At 41.3% G+C, this 20096-nt stretch overlaps 1 protein-coding gene across 5 annotated transcripts in view; it reads left to right on the top strand.

The window, feature by feature from the left end:
• Positions 1-1781: 1781 nt before the first annotated feature.
• CWF19L2 (CWF19-like 2, cell cycle control (S. pombe)) overlaps positions 1782-20096 on the top strand; it is an 89439-nt gene continuing 71124 nt past the window's right edge. For 3 of the 5 annotated variants that reach the window (XM_010562098.1, XM_010562099.1, XM_010562100.1), the window contains exons 1-4: positions 1782-1863; positions 16815-16925; positions 17687-17806; positions 19213-19320. In XM_010562098.1, coding sequence (XP_010560400.1) covers positions 1792-1863; positions 16815-16925; positions 17687-17806; positions 19213-19320 — 411 coding nt within the window. In that variant the 5' untranslated portion in view covers positions 1782-1791. The remainder of the gene's footprint in view (positions 1864-16814; positions 16926-17686; positions 17807-19212; positions 19321-20096) is intronic. The other 2 variants (XM_010562103.1, XM_010562102.1) reach the window with 2 other exon arrangements.

The following is a 20096-nucleotide window of genomic DNA, read 5'->3' on the forward strand; positions in this document are numbered from 1 at the left end:
GGTTCACGTGCTGCTTTTCCAAATGGTGCCTATGAAGCTCTATCAGTTATCACTCTCTACCAAGTGGTGATGTACAATAGGTTTTTCTTGAGATGTTGTTAACTGTCACAGCATAAATTGAACAAAGATACAAATGTAATTTACATATTTAATACCAGTAGGGAGATGATGATTAAATTATCATTATATCTTTGAAAACATACTGTCCCATGCAAATAGCTAACAAATTGTGCAAGCACTTTGCTCAGATCTTTACCTAAATAATGTTATTACTTGGCAGCTGTGAACACATTTGGTGTCAGACACATTAACAATGCTCTGATCTCCCAAAGAAATGATGTCTCAAATAAACATTTGCTTCTGACGTGCGGAAAACAGACTCCACAATCAGTGAGACTGTAAAGTAGGTATGTTCATTCAGCGCTGGGCAGCACGGGGGGTAGTCCCACCAAAGTCGTGTGCGCCTGATTTGGCAGTTCACTTTAAATTTATACAGTCAAGTGTTACATATACATAGAGTTTCGCAATACGCCTATACATGGCATTACCTATCCCCCGCTTCATATTAAAATTAGCTCTAGGAAGTCATTTCCATAGTCTCCTCTCAACTGCGCTTGCGCAGTGCCTCCTTATGGTGGTCGTCTGGTGGTCGTGAAGATGAAGGCTGTATGTCTTCTTCACGGTGAACTCTTAACCTTCTGTCTGTGCAGACTCAGTTGTCCCTTGGCATTTGTCCAAATCACAAGGTCGGTCTTGGCTGGTTCTTGGAGCCACTACTGCTTCTTATCAGGGACTATCTCCTGTCCCGGCCAGCCTCAACAATGCAAGCGTTAAACATCACTTCTCATCCCCTTGGGCCATGTCTACCTCTATTGAAACTTCTTTAACTTCATTATAAGCTAGATAATTATTAAACAATTCTTATCCACATTCATATATCTACTATATCTGCTAAGGTTTCTTTGGTTCCCCGTCTCACTTCACTTGAGATAACAGCAGCCCTGTGAAACACTGTTGGCCAACTGTAGCTTGTAAGCGCTCAAACGTGCATGTTTTTTAATTTCCTTCCTCCCACCCCAAACAGCTAGCACCCTGCCATTACAGAAGCCACAGGCTAGCACAGATGCACCAAACCGGCTGCAAATGGGGCAGAAAGCAGCTGGGAGATGGTCTGCAGGTGGGTCGTGGCAATGCGGAGCAGCAGGCGCTGCGTGGCACTGGAGCATGCAAGCATTGGTGAGGCCACATCTCCCTTCTTTGCTTCTCGTTAGTGTTGGTCCAGAGGAGGAGGCCGGGGTGAACCCCGGGTAATTTCAGCCCAGCGGGAGGGGCGAGCCTGGAGGTCAGTTTCCCCATCCCGGTGCTTCGTGGTCCTGTCAGTCAAGCAGCACAGGGGTCCGCTAAGCTGCTTGTGCCGCCACACGATATTTGCTGTGACCTTCACCCGCGACGCCGCGGAAAGCCTTCCACAAGTTGACTTTGATTTTGAAGCTACGAGGGAAGCTGGGGAAACTCTGTCGTAAGACCGAGAGCGTTACGGCCGGACGCTGGCTGACAGCCGGCCTCCGGGGGCACAGGGATCTGCCGCCTCACCCCGTAGGCGGGAGGCGGGCCTTGCTTCACCTCAGGGAGGGCGCAAGGACCTCGGAGGGCCCCGGCCCGGCGGGGAGGCCGCCGTGCCCCGCAGCACCGCCGGGAGGAGCCGCCGTTGCCCGGAACGCCATTTACGACAGTCTCCCGGCCTCGCTGCACGGCGGCTGCGCGGCGGTTGGTTTCCGGCGGGGACTGGCGATGGCGTCCGGGTTTGAGAGCGAGCGGAGCTTGGCGGAGCGTAAGGAGCAGCGGCAGGCGCTGCTGGCGCAGGTGGGGTGCCCGGCCCGGCCTTGCCTTTCCCCGGGGACCGTTTAGCCTCTCTCCCTCGCTCCCCCAGGCCGGGTGCTGGGGCCGTCTCGTCCTGCGCGGGGTCGGTGCGCTCCTGAGGGCGGCCCTGGCCGCCGCCTCCCGCCCGCAGGCCCGCCAGCGGCAGCTGGAGGAGGGGGACGCCCTGGGGAGAGCCCCTTCTGCCCCGAGGGGAGCTGGGCTGCGGTACCGGCAGTGGCAGAAAGCAGCCGGGAACTCAGTTTTGAGTGGCAGCCGCCTGAGTTCATGGGTTTTGCCCCTTGTAGTGCTATTGAGCTGCTTGGTTTTTCTCTTACTACCTGTTTTTGTGCGTATGCCTCTGGAAAGAGTCAGGGTCGGTCTTCTTTACAACCCCGCTTCAGATATTTGTATACATTGATAAGATGACACCACCCCCGCTTCCCGGCCTTCTCTCCTCTAGGCTAAACAGTCCCAGCTCTCAGCTTTTCATTAAATGAGATACAAAAGGCAACTCCTTCCATCTCTTCCTGGCCTGTCTTTCCTAAGAGTCAGTATCCCTCCATTACAACACTCTGGTCATGGAGTAGTAGTAACTTGAACAGAAGTAGGACAGCCTGTTTTCGTGGAGCCAGGATGTTATTTGCTTGGTTATATCTTGCTGTAATGTTAGTTGAGAATTAGGAGGCTCCCACTCACAGATGCTTTCGTAGAGTTGCTGTGACTTTGAGACCTGTGCTAATCCTGATGCATGTTATTCAAAATCTGCCTATACACCATGCTTGGTACTTGTGTAGTAAGCTGCTGATTCTTGTTGTAACTTGTAGGTGGACTGAATGATAAAATAGTAAATGGCACATCAGTTAGATGACATGACTTGTTTTGAAGTTTAAGGAGTGGGGAATAACTGTATGGAAAGGAAAGTGTAAGAGGAGGACAGGGTATGGAAAAAGTATGAGGTTGTGATGATGGGCTTTTGAGAGAGGGAAGGCCAAAGTAAGCAGCAACCAGATCTTATTGAGCAAAGATATTTTCAGAAAAAAAGTAGTGAGAAAATGGCCTGAATAGCCTGAGGCTTATGCAGTAGTGATGTCTTTTCTCAAGGCAAAGAGGGAAGACAGAGAGAGGACTTCAGGTAATATATTGTGTCTCTCTTGCACAGTTGTGGAACTGTTTCTACGCAATAGAAGTTCCCTTCAGTGACTTCACAAGTGTGGGATGATCCTGCTGCACTGTGTGCTTCCCCCTTTTTGAGAAGCAGTTGCAGGGAAATTCCTTTAACTTAGTAATAGTGAATCATACTATCCTGCAAAAGTTTGTTGTTGTTGTTAAGATGTCTTTTGCTTTACTTGAACTGCTGTATGATACATTTAAGAGTGCTCCTTTGCTCCATTCAACCTCTTGGATGTTCAGAAAATACTTTTAACTGGAAGCGAAACTTATGTAGGAAACCATTATACTACTTTACCTTTTCTTCTCGGTTGGTGCCACTTGTACAGCAAGCTATCTGGGGCAATGCCACTCTCTTAGAATCATAGAACAACCCTGGTTGGAAGGACCTTTAAAGTTCACCTGGTCCAGCCTTCTGTGGGAAGGGGAGCCTAGATGAGATTATCTAGTGCTCTGTTCAGTCACGTCTTAAAATCCCTAGTGATAGGGATTCCACCCCTTGTCCTCTACATGTGGCTCCCTCCTTGTGAAGGGAGAGCCTCTGTCCTCCTTATAGGTGTCCTTTAAGTCCTGGAATACTGGGATGAGGTCCCTGCCTTTAGGTCTTTTCTCCCTGGAGAAGAGACATCTAACTCCTTCAGCCTTTCCTCATAGGGCAGGTTCTCCAGCCCATTGATCATCTTTGTGGCTCTCCTTTGGACCCTCTCCAGTCTGTCCATGTCTTTCTTGAATAGTGGGGGCCAGCACTGGACACAGTACTCCAGGCATGGCCTGATAAGCGCTAAGTAGAGTGGGATGATCACGTCTCTATTGCTGCTAGTGATGCCCATGCAAATGCAGCCCAGGATCCAATCTGCCTTTGTTGCTGCAGCAGTGCACTGCTGACTGCTGTGCAGCTGGTTGTCCACCAGGACCCCCAGGTCCCTTTCAGCAAGGCTGCTCCCCAGCCACACAGATCCGAACCTGTACTGGGCTCTTGGGTTATGTCATTCCAAGTGCAGGACCTTGCACTTGTCTTTGTTAAACTTCATGCAGTTCTTGCTAGCCTGCTCTTCCAGCTTCTCCAGGTGTCTCTGTAAGATGTCTCACCCTTCTGACGTGTCCACCTCACCACCCAGTTTGGTGTCATCAGCAAACTTGGTGAGGGTGCTTTCAGTCTCATCATCCAGATTATGAAGATGTTGAGCAGTGTGGGGCCCAGTATTGATCCTGGGGGACCCCACTTGTGACAGGCTGTCAGCCTGAGTAAAAACATTGGTAAATGGTTACTTTTTGTAAAAGCTTTTTACAGTGTCAGGTGTTAAGTAGTTTATTAAATAATCATTTTCTTCTGTTCTCATTTGCTTCTATTTGCATCAACAGTTTAACATGAAAAAAAAGTGTTCTGTGAGGATGTTGTTTAAAAATTTTGGTGTGACCTCCTCTTTCCAAATATCTGTGGATGGTTTTTACATTTTTTGTTAATATCTCTAAAGTACTGTTAATTTGAAGCAAGAAGTCTAGCATTAAACACTTCTGTGATGTTTTTGTAGTAACTGGATTGTGTTATTAAATATGCTGCAATCTGTGGAAAAGGCAGTAAATTTGTATTTAACCTGTCATTGTGTAAGGTCAGTCTCGATTCAGGGAGGTAGCAAAGCTGAGAAAGGAGGTTTGGTTGCAGTAGTGTTGGGAGAAATGCTACAGCAATGAGCCAAACTACTCATAGAGAAAAGGTTGAAGTCAGGGATGAGAGCACTTACTCATACAGATGATGTGCAGGGAAAAGGGGTGAAGGTTGGTTTTGGCAGAGTTTAAGTTGGTACTAGAAAGCATGGTATCTTGAATGTAGGGGCTATGCTTCTTACTGTTAGGATATGTCTTAAGAGGTCTTTGATGGTAATGTAGCTTCATAGGTCCTAGCTCTCAGTGTTAACTACATTCTTGTAGGTTTAGATGCTGCTCATCAGCCTTGTTGAAGAATATTAGAAAAACTGTTTTGGAGGTTTTAGAATGAAACTAAATTTGGTGTGTTTTCTTATCGATAGGATGCACTCTATTACAAGGTATGTATATAGGACCTGTGTTGAATTTTTTTTTTCTTTGATTTGAACAAGAAACAGACCATCAGCGTGGTTTTAAAATGCTATGAATAAAAATTACTCCTACATGGAAATCTTAAAAACATATCTGCAACTTTTGTGCGATGCTAAATAAAACCAAATGCACAACCCTAATTTTCTGTATACAACAGTGGGCTCAGAGTTGACTATTTACCACTCGGGAGTAATGACTGGGGAGTGAATAGCTCTATAAAGATGCTACATCATTGGTCAGACAAAAGCTAATCAAGTGTTAGAAGTTACTGGGAAAGCAACAAAGAACAAAGGAAATGGTTACACAGACAAATTACTGATTTCTGTATAATATCAAATAGCATATGCAGTCCTGGTCCCAGCATCTCAAAGAGAACTGAATAGCCTTGCAGGAGGTGGGAAGAAAGGTGTCAGAGATGATCTTGGTACAGACTGTCCAAGGAGACTAAAGGTTTTGAGATGGGGAAAAATAGGCTGAAAAAAGTTAATATGAGAGAGTTCTGTATAATCATAAGTGATATGGAGAAGGGAATAGAGAATCGCTATCTGTTGTTTCTTTCAACACAAGAACTATGTCCCATTAAGGGATTTGCAGGTAGCCAGCTCAGAGCAGACAAAAGAAATGAACTTTCAGCTGATGCACAGAGAACTTGTAGGGCCTCTTGTATAGCGTGTTGCAAATACTGACACTTCACTTCTATCCAGACAAGAGTAGCCTAAAAGCAAAAATATATGTTGGTAGTTATTAACTGAAAAGCTGCTGAGCCTCAAATTGCTGGAGGATAAAGGAATATTTTGGAGATGTCTTGCTTTGGGCTTAACCCTGTATTTACTTCTGTCAGCTTCCCTGGACATTATTGGATGTTTTTCACTTGGGGTACTAGCTTAGATTCTCAGTTCTCAGAATGACAGAGTGCTGAGAAATTCGATACAGGGAAGCAGGATGGAGTATAATTTGTGAAATACCAGGCACTATGGTTTTACAAGTCAGGTTTTTTTGTGGAGTGCAGGAAGGGGTCTTGAGACAATGACATTGTTTTCTACAGGATTTAACCATTAGAGGTGTATGGTCCCTATATGGCCATTGAGAAACTCTTGCAATATGACTTTTCAGCTTCTTTATTGCAAGTGCACGTTCTGGAGTTGGTGTTATTTTTCCATGGTATTATCTTTCCACTTTGAGCAACCTAAAGCTAAGGCAGACTCCATGACTTTCAGGGATTCACTTGGGTGCATTGGGTAGCACTGAAAACATACATTAGTGATCAGATGTTTTCCATTGCTGTTGCTTGTGGGATTGCTGTGTTCATCATCATATGTATGTCCTTGAACTATTTATTTTCCTTGCAGTAAGAACTAAAAGTTGAAGTAAGGAGAGGACATGCTGAAGGTTGGTAGTTTCCCCGCCATCCTCCTTTCTGTACCAGAGTTTTAGAATGTGTTAGCAAAAGTGTATAATAAGCAATTTTATCCTATTCAAGTTGATATGGGACACAGAAAGTTATAGAGTTTCCTTTATCCCTATTTTGGCTGCTAGAGAAATTTAGGAATGAAACTTTTTTTTAAAGAAAAAAACTCTTTACATGTTTCCTCTTCCCATTTATGGACTGAACAACCTAACATTAAGCTATGTAAAATGGCAAAATTTTTAAGATTTCTTATGTAGCCACTCTGTTATTTCTGTGCAAAATCAGTTTAGCATTTTGTAACATGGAAGCATGAGGATGTCTTGGTTGCCATGTCAGTACTCTGCTGTCTGCTATTCAGAAATGGAACTGACTTGCAGCCAACTTTTTGCTGACAGAATAACATTTCTGTCTTCCTTGAAGCTGAGAGACACTGTAACTTGCAAAGCCTGGAGATGAAAATATATATATATATATATAAAAATATATATATAGGCTATAGATATATATGTAATATGTACTGGTACTTCAGACGTGGTGACATACTACCATTTAAAACAGCATTTGATAAAGTGGTCAAATCTATATTTAGCTTAAATAATTGATGTTGTCGCCATTAAGTATCACACATTTAGCAATAATCAGTACTTAGCTAAATTTGAAATCCATTTTTGTTTCTTATGTTTTGAACTTTTCTTAATAAACTCTCTTTTGAATTAAGTTAAAAACAGATTTTGTTACGTGCAGGCATGAAAATCTTTCTTTTTCTCGGTCTGTTCAGAAAAAGAAGAAAGCAGAAAACAGACAAATGAAAATAACTAACCGCCCCTTGGGGGTACTCTGCCTGAAGTTTTATGCAGGAAAAATGTTGCAAATGGCAAATTAGTTGGTAGGGTTTTTTTGCTTCCCTACTTCTTACTGGGGAAGGAAAACCAGTCCTCATTTGAAGAAAATGAAGTATTTCTGAAGTTTATGAACTCCTAAAGATGTTCATCTATTGATTAAAAGAGGTATATTATTGGTAACATCAGTAACTGAGAACGGATTAATGTTTTAAGTGTATTGACTTTCTCTGCTTTACCCAGGTTACTTTGATTATGGTTAGACTGCCTGCTGCTATAGTGGTGGAATAGAACTGGGAGAAAACTACTGCAAGGCTTCATCTCAGTGCATTTTGGCCGTGTTGCTTGCAAAGGCAAAAAAAAAGATGCGCAGGGACTTTTCGCATGTGGCTGATGTAGTCAAGACAGTTATTTGGAGGTTGCAATCTTGGAGGCTCCTGCTTTTTGCTTTGTGAAATGCACTTGGGAAGCTGCATAGGTCTGTCTTCTGATAATCTGAGAAGTTTGCAGAAATGACTGTACGTCAGCAGTTCTGTTTCTGGAAAGATGTTCAACCAACTCACCTTAAGGAGCTTTGAGTTATAAAATATTGAAAATTAGTCTGTCTTCTGTTCTACAGAGTATGTAGTTGGGGCTAAGATAAAAGGGAGCTCTTTAACTCTGGCTCTTGAAAGCTAGGACACTGAGGAGTCTGAAGGAATCGTCACAATCTCTTCAGAAGTAATTCTCCCCCAGTCGAGTATCGCGGTTTCAGCCCAGCTGGTAACAAAGGACCACGCAGCCGCTCGCTCACTCCTCCCGCTCCCCTCCAGTGGGATAGGGAGGAGACAGAGGAGAGAAAAGAAAAAACCTGGAACCGCGAGGGTTGAGATAAAGGCAGTTTACTGGGACAACACAAAGAAATTACAACAACAACAACGCTACTAATGAAAGAGTATACAAAAAGAGTGATGCACAGTGCAACTGCTCACCACCCGGGACCCGACGCTCCGCCACTTCCCCCCACCGAAAGTCGAGCCCACCCCCCGTCCAGCTCCCCATTTATATACTGAGCATGATGTGACATGGTATGGAATAGCTCCTTGGCTAGTTCAGGTCAGCTGCCCCGGTTATGCCCCCCACTTCCCAGGTTCCTGTAAACATTAACTCTATCCCAGCTGAACCCAGGACACCGAGGTCAGTAGAAGAATCTGGGATTAGCTCACTCTTGCATATTCCATATCCACAATAATCAACAGATAACATATAGTAGATTTTGAAACAGTTATAGAAATAGAACAGATTAATACCTTTTAAAATAAGCTAAACAGAAGAAGTTGCTTCTTGTTGATTTTTTTTTAAAAATTTATTTAATGTTTTTGGCCAGTTATGAACTTACACTTCTTTTGAAGAACCAAAATGCCACCAAAGTCATTGATTGAGATTTCTCTTTTATATTTTGGAAATGTATTCTTTTATGTGTGTAGTCTGTCCTCCCAGCTGCATTGGTAACACCCAGCAGCTGGTAATGTTTATGATAATGATCAGTAATCACATAATTAAGTGTTGACATGCAAATTGTTATTAAGCTCCAGAAATAGCGTCTTGTTTTGATGGGATAGTTTGTGACACTACTGTTTTAGTTTGCAAGTTTAGAACTAGAAAATAATCTGATGGGTGTTTTGGCAAGTTCAGGGATGTGTACTTTTCCTAGACATGAATGGTTTTTTTTTGGTAAAAACTAGCAATAATTCAATTTTGAATTAATTCTTGCATCTGTGCTAAGACATGGTATTTCTGTACTTCAGGGCTACTCTTCTGTAACTTGTGTTTTTTCATGGACTTTGAGTCTTTCACTCTTTGGTCTCTGAGGGTGATGTGATTTGACCATTCCTTCTGCATAAAATCCTGCCTTTTAATTATTAAGGATTACTTAGATTACAAGTTTCTTTTGATAGCAGTACGTATTGATTTAAAAAAAAACCCCACACTTGAGCACAGGTAAGAAAGACCTCACTCAGTATTTCAAACAAATAAGATATTCTTGAAACGATGTAAATAAAACGATACCTTGAAACAGGTTCATTGCACAAACAAGAAATTGTGTGTTTAGTTTTATTTAGGTTTCTGAAAAAATTTATTTGAGATGTGCAAGCCATTACTTCTGGAAACATCTTGTTTGATGCTTTTTACTCAGACTTCTACCTTTATTTTTGTTTTATATTTTTTGGTTTATTTTCTTTGAAAATACAACCTAAAATTTAAAAAATCCTAATGTGTAACAATATCACTGGGTTCACTGTATTTGAGCTCTAAACGAGCTGTGAAATCACCAGGTTTTCTGGTGAAGTACAATCCGGTATTTCCTCATAAAAGCCTAACCATTAGGTTGTTGCAGTGATTAGCATTTGCCAAGGTGATGGAATGCTTTGGCAGTATTTTACATGGCAGTTGTCAGCGGAAAATTACAGAAATTTCTCTTTAGACAGGAATTAGTAGCAAAACATATCACTGTTAGGGTTTATAGAGCTGTTATTTGTTGGAAGTTGCTTTGGTGCTGTAATACTAAGCACCTCCTTTTTGTTCTTTCTCTTTTTTAAATCCTTTATGAAGTGTTACATTCCTGACTCTCTCTGTCAAAGGAAATAAGCATGTCAATATTACTATACTTACTTAAATCTTTGAGTGATATTAGGATAGTAACAGCACTGAGAAATGAATATTGCCTTTTCACAAAAGGTTTTCAACATTTGACAAAGCACCTCTGTAGGCATTTTTGCAAGCAACATCTTTAACAGACAGGTCATTGTATAAGGTGAGTGATGAAGACAGATGTCTTCATTGCTGTGTTCTGTAAGTCCTTCCTCTAGAGCTTGCTCTGCTACAGGAGTGGAGAGGTCCTACATTAATGTGAAGTATCTGCCTATGGTTTCCTAGCAGTAGTAGCTACTGTAGTACATCTGTTTATCTGTTGTCTATCTGTCTGCAGCTGTACCAGCAGAAACAGTTCCGGCCTCCCAGATGTTTCTGACTGAAGGTTGACCTCTCCTACATCTGCTCTTTAAATCGCATGTCTGACTGTTCTGTAGTGGTTATTGATCACAAGAAGCTTAAATGATTTAAATGATGATCATTTCAGTGACCTGTCTTCTGTGCCTTTTGACAGGTGAAAATGACAAAGAGCGGTGACGTTTCCAGCTGGCAGGGCTGTGTCTGCTGGAGGTGGAGGTACAGGCAGCACTCTGGCTCAGTTGTGATTTGGGAAGTTGGGATGGAAGCTGAGTCCTTTCCTGTCCTCCTTGGGGAAGCTTTGTGGATGTAACAATAATCGGAATATTGAGGGATGAAAAAAGTCTAAGCATTCACAAAAACAAGTGTGTTAGAGAATTGGCAGGGCATCAGAACTGCAAGGAAGGGTATGTTCAGGTTGCCTGAAGGTAAGCACTTATGTAACCAGGGCTCTCCTGCCCTGAGCTTTGGGGTGATGGAAGCCAGGAGGGTAATATAGGCCACAGCAGCCTTTCTGATAGCTGAATATTGGAACTGGTAAATGAGTGGAATGGTTTGTGTGATAGGATGGGAGATGGTCCTGAAATTAAAAAGAAAAGCTCATTGGTTAGATTTTGGGTGCCTTATGTTGGTGTCTGAAGGGTAGACAGCAGGAAGCCGCACTGTGCTGTTGGTGGGATTCATTTTGTGTCAGGGCGGTCCTTGAAGTGGCTTCCCCTGAGGCCAGAGTGCAGGGACAGGCCTGTGTGGGGAAGGTAGTGGGAACACACGAGGGGGCGCGTGGAGAGGTGAGGTGTGGGAACAGAGCCCTGCCTTTCAGTGGCAGGTAGCCATTAGAGCAGCTTAGCTGTTACTGTGTTGGATGTTTTTGTCACACTGTGTTGACCTGGTGTTGTGCTGTAGAGTTTCTTATGATTGTTTGTCAGAGAAAAAAGGAATTTTTCTTCTTTTGGATGGAGACATTGACTATTGAATGGTGGTGATTATCATCTGAAGAACTAGAGGTTGACCACAGTTAAAGATGGGAAATTGGATGGTCTCTGTAGTTCTATGGAAAATTTTCTCTGGCCTTGGCGAGAGCTGAAATGGTAAATAGAGTTGGGGTCAGGAAAGAGTGTTGGTCAGGGTTTCTGTGAGCTGGGAGGGAGTGTTTTAGCCTGTCTCCCTAGGTGACATCCCTGCATCCCTTTTGGACATCTGTGGGGGACTGTCATGTAACAACCTCCATTTATTGTGTGACCTAGACTTTGGCCATTGGCAGTGTCTTTGATCTTTTCTGCTTCTTCCTGGGGTGGCATGGTGTAATTTGAACAGCTTTTGGTGTTCGTGTCTGCAGTGTATTACAGGCTGTTTGGAGCAAGTTTTGTTCTTCATTTAGCAGATACTGTTGTCAGCAACCACGCACGCTGGCCTTAATGACCTGCCTAATGAAAACCAGAAAGCAATTTCCCTGAACTTGATTTTCGTCCTCATTCAGATGGGGCTGTGAAATCCAAGACCCTTTGGCCTGCTTGTGGTAAAGACTGCACAGTTTGGCTCTGTTCACCTTGGCAAACATAGCTAACATAGTGCTGTAGAGTAATGTTTTTGTTGCACCTTACCAAAAGACCTTTCAGAATGCTTTGCCAGCATTATACTTCACCTTGTGCTTATTGCAAAGGAGACTATGAGCAACTTTATTAGGGTGTTGCAGAAGTATGTAATGTAGCATGATGCTTGCCCTCCTTGACAGATTGTGGCTTCTAATGGTCCTCTGTGTTTGTGTGTAGCATGCACAGTCATTTGCATAATTAATGCATTACTTTGAAATACAGGTATTTCAGAAATGTAGCATCCTATATTTATGGAGAAAAAAGTTAAAAATATTGCAGTGGTGACCTAAAATGTACCTAATGTTAAGTACTAATTTGTGAAGGGGAAAGGGTAAATTGTTGGATATTTTTGTGGTATCATAAAGTATTAATGAACCTTAATGTGAATTAAATGCTTGAACTCCTGTGGGTTGAGATGTGAAACTATTAGAGTTAGCCTTCGTAGCATAGAACAGTAAGTCTGACAGGGGACTTAACTAGTTTTTCTTCCTTTTCTATATTTTTATAAGATGCTAGTAAGCCCTGCGTCATTATAAAAGACAAGTAGAATAGAAAGGTAAGGTTTGAAGCTAATAAAGTAGTGTAGACAGGTTTTCCTCCTCCCTCCCACTTGAAATAATTGTGTGTGAGGGGAAAGCATTCACCAACACTAAAAATGAATACTGTAATTTGATGGTAGAGGGAGCTAGATAGTTTTTAGAGATAGAAAGGATCAGAGGGTATTGCTGCTAACTTTCTAGTCTCATGTTAAAATGATAATTTAGGTGAAAACACATCTTCTTTAATCTTTTTAAATCTCTAGGCAGCTTTCTCTTTTTATTTTACATACAGATATTAAGATTCTTCTATGTTTTTTGTCTTTGTCTAAGAATAAACAAACTTTCACCTGATGCTTTTGTGTCTGTCTCTCTCTTTTTAACAGTCTGGTGGTATTGCCACTATCGATTCATCTTGCCCAATCCGGTTTCATTTAGTATTCAGGAGACAACAGTCTGTAGTTTGATGATTTCTAGTCATTCTGTGTTCTGAATATGTATTTGTATACTTCAGCCAAGACGATGATCCACCTCTTTTTTTAGGATCATGTATCTCAATTACCTAAATACTTGCTTGCATTTTTTCTGTTTATTCTTAGATCTAACAAAAAGTATAAAAACTCCTTTTGTACCTTATTTATAATGTTAACTTCATTTTATGCAATGTATATGTAACTTTGGTAACATGAAGGAAATAGTAATTTTATTTAAAAATATACCTGTTATTATAGAGAAGGGTAAGAGGCTAAATTTTCCTAGACAGGCAAACAGCATATTAAATAAAGACATCTTGGTAAGCTGATCTTGATTGCCCTTTGAGGTGTTTATAGGTTTATAATGTCCAAGAGCTGCTAAAGGGGTGGAAGGGAACTGTTGACTCCAGCTGCACGTCTTTCTCAACCAAAAGTGAAATGGAGTATGCAGAAAACCTGTCCTTTTTCCAGTCTAAACTTTGGCAACGTTTCATGTTTACTTGCAGAACAAACAAGCTTGGAGTCTGTTTTTGTTGTGTTTTTCCCCATCTAGAACTATATTCAAGTTCCTTTTATCTCCACTGTTTCATCTCTGTCCAGTTATAAGCTTAAGTTTTGTGTATGTGTGGCTTGTAGATATTTTGTGAGTTGCATAGCTGAGGTTATTACCCTCTACTTGTCCACAAATGTGGCATTTTTAATTATTTTGGTCAGATTAATATATTTTTAAGACAGAAGGGCCATTGTCATCTGTATGTGTATTGGCTTTGTGTGGTACGGTTTTGGTAGCGGGGAGGGGGGGGTTTACAGGGGTGGCTTCTGTAAGAAGCTGCTGGAAGCTTCCCCTGTGATACATTTTTAAGAAGGGAAAAAAAAGGACAGATGGAAACAGCCGCCAGAGAGAGGAATGAGAACATGTAAGAGAAACAACCCTGCGGACACCCAGGTCAGTGAAGAAGGAGGGGGAGGAGGTGCTCCAGGTGCCAGAGCAGAGATTCCCCTGCAGCCCGTGGGGAAGACCATGGTGAGGCAGGCTGTACCCCTGCAGTTCATGGAGGTCCACGGTGGAGCAGATGTCCACCTGCAGCCCGTGGAGGACCCCACGCCGGAGCAGGCGGGTTCCTGAAGGAGGCTGTGACCCCATGGGAACCCCGTGCTGGAGCAGGCTCCTGGCAGGACCTGCGGATCTGTGGAAAGAGGAGCCCACGGAGCAGGTTTTCTGGCAGGACTTGTGACCCTGTGGGGGACCCACGCTGGAGCAGTGTGCTCCTGAAGGACTGCACACCATGGAAAGGACCCATGCTGGAGCAGTTCATGAAGAACTGCAGCCTGTGGGAAGGACCAACGTTGGAGAAGTTCATGGAGGACTGTCTCCCGTGGGTGGGACCCCACGTTGGAGCAGGGGAAGAGTGTGATGAGCCCTCCCCCTGAGGAGGATGAAGTGGCAGAAAATAACGTGTGATGAAATGGCCGTAAACCCCATCCCCATCCCCCTGTGCCGCTGGAGGGGCTTGGTAGAGAATCCGGGAGTGAAGTTGTGCCCAGGAAGAAGGGAGAGGTGGAGGGAAGGTGTTCTGAGATTTGGTTTTATTTCTCATTACCTTACTGTGGTTGATTTATAAATTGAGTTAATTTTCCCCAAGCTGAATCTGTTTTGCCCATGATGGTAATTGGTGAGTGATCTCTCCTGTCCTTATCTCGACCCACAAGCTCTTTGTTATATTTTCTCTCTCCTGTCCAGCTGAGGAGGGGGATTGATAGAACGGCTTTGGTGGGCAACTGGTGTCCAGCCAGGGTTAACCCATCACAGTATGGACTAGAACAGAAAATATCAGTCAGCGATTTCTGCATGAACTTTCAAGGGTATTGTCCCAGGTGGATAGATGTCTCAGGGTGGCCAGGGTTAGCCAGTGAGCTCTCTGGATCATGGAGAGGTAGCAGGAAACATCCCTCCATTTTTTGGAGTCGGGGGTGGTTTTGGCGGCCCTGTTACGCTTAACAGCTATTTCACTCTCACTGAATTATAGTCTTGCTTATTCTTTTGTTGGTTTGTTTATTTATAAACTGGAAAACTGTTCTGATATTGGAATAAATGTCTCAACGTGCTCTTAACTCATTCTTTATTGCTGCCTTTTGAATTTAAAGATGTAGCATTCATCCTTGTAGACTGTCAGCTTCATTCTAGAGATGGAAGTTCCAGTCTCGGCCTTTTTATTTGAGCTGCCTTAAACTCTTTTGTTTTGTTCTGTTTTGCAGAGTCCCTTCTTTTAAAATTAAGTCTGGGTAGCAGCCTTGCCTTGCTTGCATTTAAATGCATTAGAGTGTTTATCACCTCAGGCTTATAAGAAAGTAGACGATGAAGGTTTAAAAGGGTGCTTTGTTTGGGCACAGATGTGTAGTATTTTGAGTTTTTTTTTGTTGTTTTGTTGTCCTTTGTGCCACTTTCAATGTTGATAATGACAATGTTCAAAAATACAACAACACTCCTACCTTATGAGTTAGCTTGCCTTTTTTTTAAACTCTTAATCTTAATTTTTTAGCATGTGTTTCTGTTCATTGAACCCTTATGGCATATGGTCATCTTCCTGCAAGCCTCAGTTTCTATCAGTACAAAAGCTGCAGATTTCCTTCTTGGCTGTATTGAAAAAAGACAAACTGGCCCTTGGTAGGGAGGTCGCTGTCATGCGCAGTGCATGGGGTTGTATCTATAGTTTGTTACAAAGAACTAATAGCTAACCAGGAGGAAAGACTTCAACTGGTTGTCTAATCTCCTGAGTGTTGTGAGGGGTGTTTGTTTGTTTGTTTGTTTTAAAGATTGGTCTTTTTTAAACTTGTATGTGATCTCTTGGCTTATGATTGAAAACATTCTGGTAAAACTTGGTGTTTCAGGATGAAAACCAAACTCTACCTTTAGTTTTTGCTTTGACTTTAGTTATGTAAAGAAACCCCCCACAAACAAACAAAAAACCAAAAGCAGGCTCAAATGCACAAGACTTATCTCACACAAAATTAGGGTTGTGATTATATGACTTGCCTCCTGTTTAATCAGGTGTGGTGATATATTGCACTTTGGGATAAGGAGTTTCCTAATGGCAAGTTATATTTAAGTAAACTTGGTTTTGATTCTGCTGAAAGTAATACAGGGAACTTCAGAGGCTGAAAAGGTCATTACTTTATTGATGTGGTTTATGAAAATCCTTTTCAGGAATTGAAACTGTCTGCAGTGATTATTATTTTTTCAGAAGTAGTAGTAAGATTCCTTCTAGTTTTATCTCCATAACCAGAAAGGGAAGAACATTCTGCAGCCCAAAATGCTAATCCTTCTATAGCTGTATATTCCTTTAGAGCGTGGACTTCTGCATGTCCAAGTTTTGCACCTGGCTGTGATATTTTCAAAGTTGCATGAGCACAAAGGTACCTTCTTGCTAACTTCTCAAATTAACAGCTGGTGAGCTGTGCTTTGCAATGGAGTATTTGCCCAGAGAATTTTTTGAAACAGAAAAATCAGAAGTCCACTATATCATATCATATCATATGTAGTTCATGAAGGTTATAAGAACAGGAGACTTCTCAGAATGAAGAACCGAAGTTGAATGTTTTTGTTTCACTCTTGTTTAGGATGATAGGATGAAATCAGTGCTAGAGGAGCTGCAAAGCTGTAGCTTGAGAAAGTAGGGTGCATAATATATTTTAGCTGAATTTCCCCTTTAATGTGTAATCCAAAAGTATTTTTATTGCAGTCCTCTAAAAGGAAAAGTTCTCAAGCACAGTTCTCAACATTGCGTATGGTTGTGTCAGTGTGGCTTACAAAGGTGTGTCTGTCAGTAAATGCTGCTGGACTCCGTCTGGTTATTTTTCTTCTCTGTTTGTCTTAGGCCAAAATTAGTTATGAAAAGGAGCAGAGGCACAAGCTGCTAAAGCATCTACGAGGTGAAAATACATGGATGCTTGCTGATGTGAATGAACGTGTGGAACAACTCGAAAAGGTGTTGGAACTGTGCACTGAATTGTGTTGTTAGCTTTACAGCATGTTTGAACAGAAGGCTTTGAGGGCTTTAAGATGATCTTTAAAAACCTCCTGATTTTCTAATTCTTTATGCTTTGATATTAGCTTTTTTTTCAGTGGAAATAATCTTTTACTCACAAAGAGGAAAAATTTCTGTCATTCAATTCCAGCTTTAATTTTTACAAAATGCAGAAGAGCAAGCACTGCCAGACAAAAATAGTCCCATGGGAAGAAATCTGGAGGATCCAAGGCTTCATAGCAGTCCCATTTGGGGTCATTCACACAAGAAGCCTTAATGGAACCTCTGAATATCGCATCCTTTTAGTGTAGTAATCTGGGCAGATACTTCAACAAAGGACAGATGTGTGTTGATGATGCAGTGATTCTGGAGGAAATAGATTTGACCGAAATAAAAGTAGTGTAGAAGATATTCTATGTATAGTTATAGTTTCTTAGTTCCAGTAAAAAAAGATACTGAGAGGGGGAAGAAAAATTGATGACCGATGTGAGGCATGCCCTCCCTGCCTGTGCCCAGTGTTGGTGTCCTGTCCCGTCGTCCCCGCCCCCCACCCCCCCTCACCCCAACAGAGGAGAGAGAAGGTAGTAGAACTTAAATGTAGCTATGTCCAGCTGTGTGTGTTTTACCTTTTTCAGTGTGGTTTGGCAAGTAGGTTGTGATTGTTTTTCTTGTATGTGGGTGATTTGGTTTACTGGATCTCATTTACAAATATTTACTTGTAGGAACATTCTGTGCAGAAAAAAAAGAAAAAGGATAAGCATTCAAAAAAAGCGAAGAAAGAAAAGAAGAAAAATAAGAAACAAAAATCTGAAAAGAAGGTTGACTTACTTGATAGTTCTTCGGTAAGTAAGAAACTTTAAAGTGCTTCAAATGACATTTTTAAAACCTGCACCATTTTAGTTTCTGTGGCTACACATGGTTAGTAAAATTAGACTCATTCTTGCCATTTTCTGTTGGGAAAAACTGAGGCAAAGTTTGCCTTTTTAATATACTGAGTATTTAATCAATTTAAAAGATGCTGTTATTTGAGTGCTTGTGAATTTTATAATATTCACTCATTAGGAACAAAGGTATTTACAGTTTTTCAGGAGAGAGAACTTGGGAAAAAATCCTCATTCTAGAACAGCGTGCAAAAATTCGTAGGTTCCCTGTTGTCAGTTGTATATGGTAGAATGGTGTGTCTAAAATTGCAAATACTTGACTTTGATTTTAAGCGTGAGTTAATGTTGCCTTTTTCCATAGATGTTCAGCCACCAAGACTCCCAACAACATGGGAGTTGTATGTGGATCTGAAGGAAGGCTCAAACTTTTGCATTTGAATCTGTACACAGATGCCCTCACATTGAGGGGCAAAACAGTACACAGATGGTATTAGAAATCTGAGTGCTGCTTTCTGACCATGTTGTGTAAAACATCCTCCCAGCATTTTGGTGCAAGTCGGGTAGTGCTGTGATTTTTTTCTTTTCAGAGAGTCTCTTTTATTGAATGAAAGAACATGCAGTATGATGAGATTTATTTTCCAGGGACTGATATCAGAGGTGAACTAGGCTTTTCAGTGTGGGAAGTAACCTTAGGCACAAACGTCCCACATTTCCCATGGGAGTCATCAAAACCCCTCAGATCACATCAGTGAGACCTCGGAAACAACACAGTTCTGGCTGATACCTTTGATCCAAAGTCTGTTATTCCCATGACAGGTTCATGTAAATAGCAAAGAAACTCTGTTCAATGGAGTCCTATTTGCTTCAAGTGTAAAATCTCAGTACGCTGTGGCAAGTGCAAGTGTAGGAAGTTGGATATGAAAAAAGGAGGAGGTAGCATGTACAGTGCTTTATATTATACTGTGTTACTGATTTTACTTTTTTAATGTAGAACATAGTAATGAATTTAGATTTTTTTTAATTTTGTTTTTTTAATGCCATAAAACCAATTCATTTTGGTTTCATTCTGACAGTTAACTTTAGCAGTGTTATGCTAATAAACTGTCAGTATGAACTAGTGTTACATAACTGTGATGTGCTCATGAAGTATAGTGGAATGTTTTGATTATGAAGGAACACTCTCCTATGGGAATATCAATATTCTATTTTTATTATCAGTATTTTAAAATAATAAACAGTATTATATTAGTAATGCTAATCAGAATCGATTTTGATTATCAGTATACTTGGTAAGTATTGCATTTTATCAACATATAAAAGTATGTTAAGGTGTTATTGTTATTCTTTACATTAAACTCTATTTTTAGGATTCCTCAGTTGAATGGGTTGAGTCAAATGTGTCACAGTCAGATAACACAGAAAAGGCTTGGAAGGTCAACAAGCAATCACATGCTGAGAAAGATCCCTCCCTGCAGGTGAGCAGCCTGATAACGACTCTAGAAATAAATTCAGCGTGACCAAATGTGAAACATGCTTAGGTTTCTTGACAGCTCTTTTGCAGTGTGTTGAACAAAACCTATTTTACAGACAAATGTCTTTGTTTAGCTAGGTAAATGTTACATTTCATTCATTGGAAGACTTCTCTACCTAATACTTGCTTAGTATTTAACAAGGCACTACGCTTAAAATTGCTTAGTGCTAATTCCTTTCATCATGTTTTGAGGCTCTAGCAACTTAAGCTTAATTTTCTTGAAGAGGCCTACTTAATGATCTTTACTAGACATGTTATTTTTTTCTGCATAATTTTGGTGGCTATTCTACAGTTGAATGAATTTTTGCTTCTGTGGTTCTTAAACAGATATAAGGAAGAGAGGTGTAGAACATTTCAGCAACTATATTTATGGCATCAATGCCTCTTTTGATCTTCCTATGTGATTTCTGTGCCCAGTAAGCAGTGTTTATTCTGGAAAATGGAGTAATTCTGAAGTGAACTGATGTGATTTTAGTAATGTAAACGTACTTAGATATCATGACATCCTCAGTTGTGTGAAAATGATGATTTTTAATTTAGTGTCTAATTCCACTCCTGAAAAAAGTTCCTGTTTCTCATTCTGAATTTGTGCATCTTGTTAAGAGAACTAAAAAGGATCTCTGAATCATATCTATCTTCTTGGAAAAGTATAAAGTAATGAAATATAAATCCTTATGTATGTTGTGACAACTTATACTGCAAAACCTTCCCGCTCCCCCC

This window comes from Haliaeetus leucocephalus, unplaced genomic scaffold (genome assembly GCF_000737465.1).
Source record: "Haliaeetus leucocephalus isolate CR32 unplaced genomic scaffold, Haliaeetus_leucocephalus-4.0 Scaffold155, whole genome shotgun sequence".
Lineage (NCBI taxonomy): Eukaryota > Metazoa > Chordata > Aves > Accipitriformes > Accipitridae > Haliaeetus > Haliaeetus leucocephalus.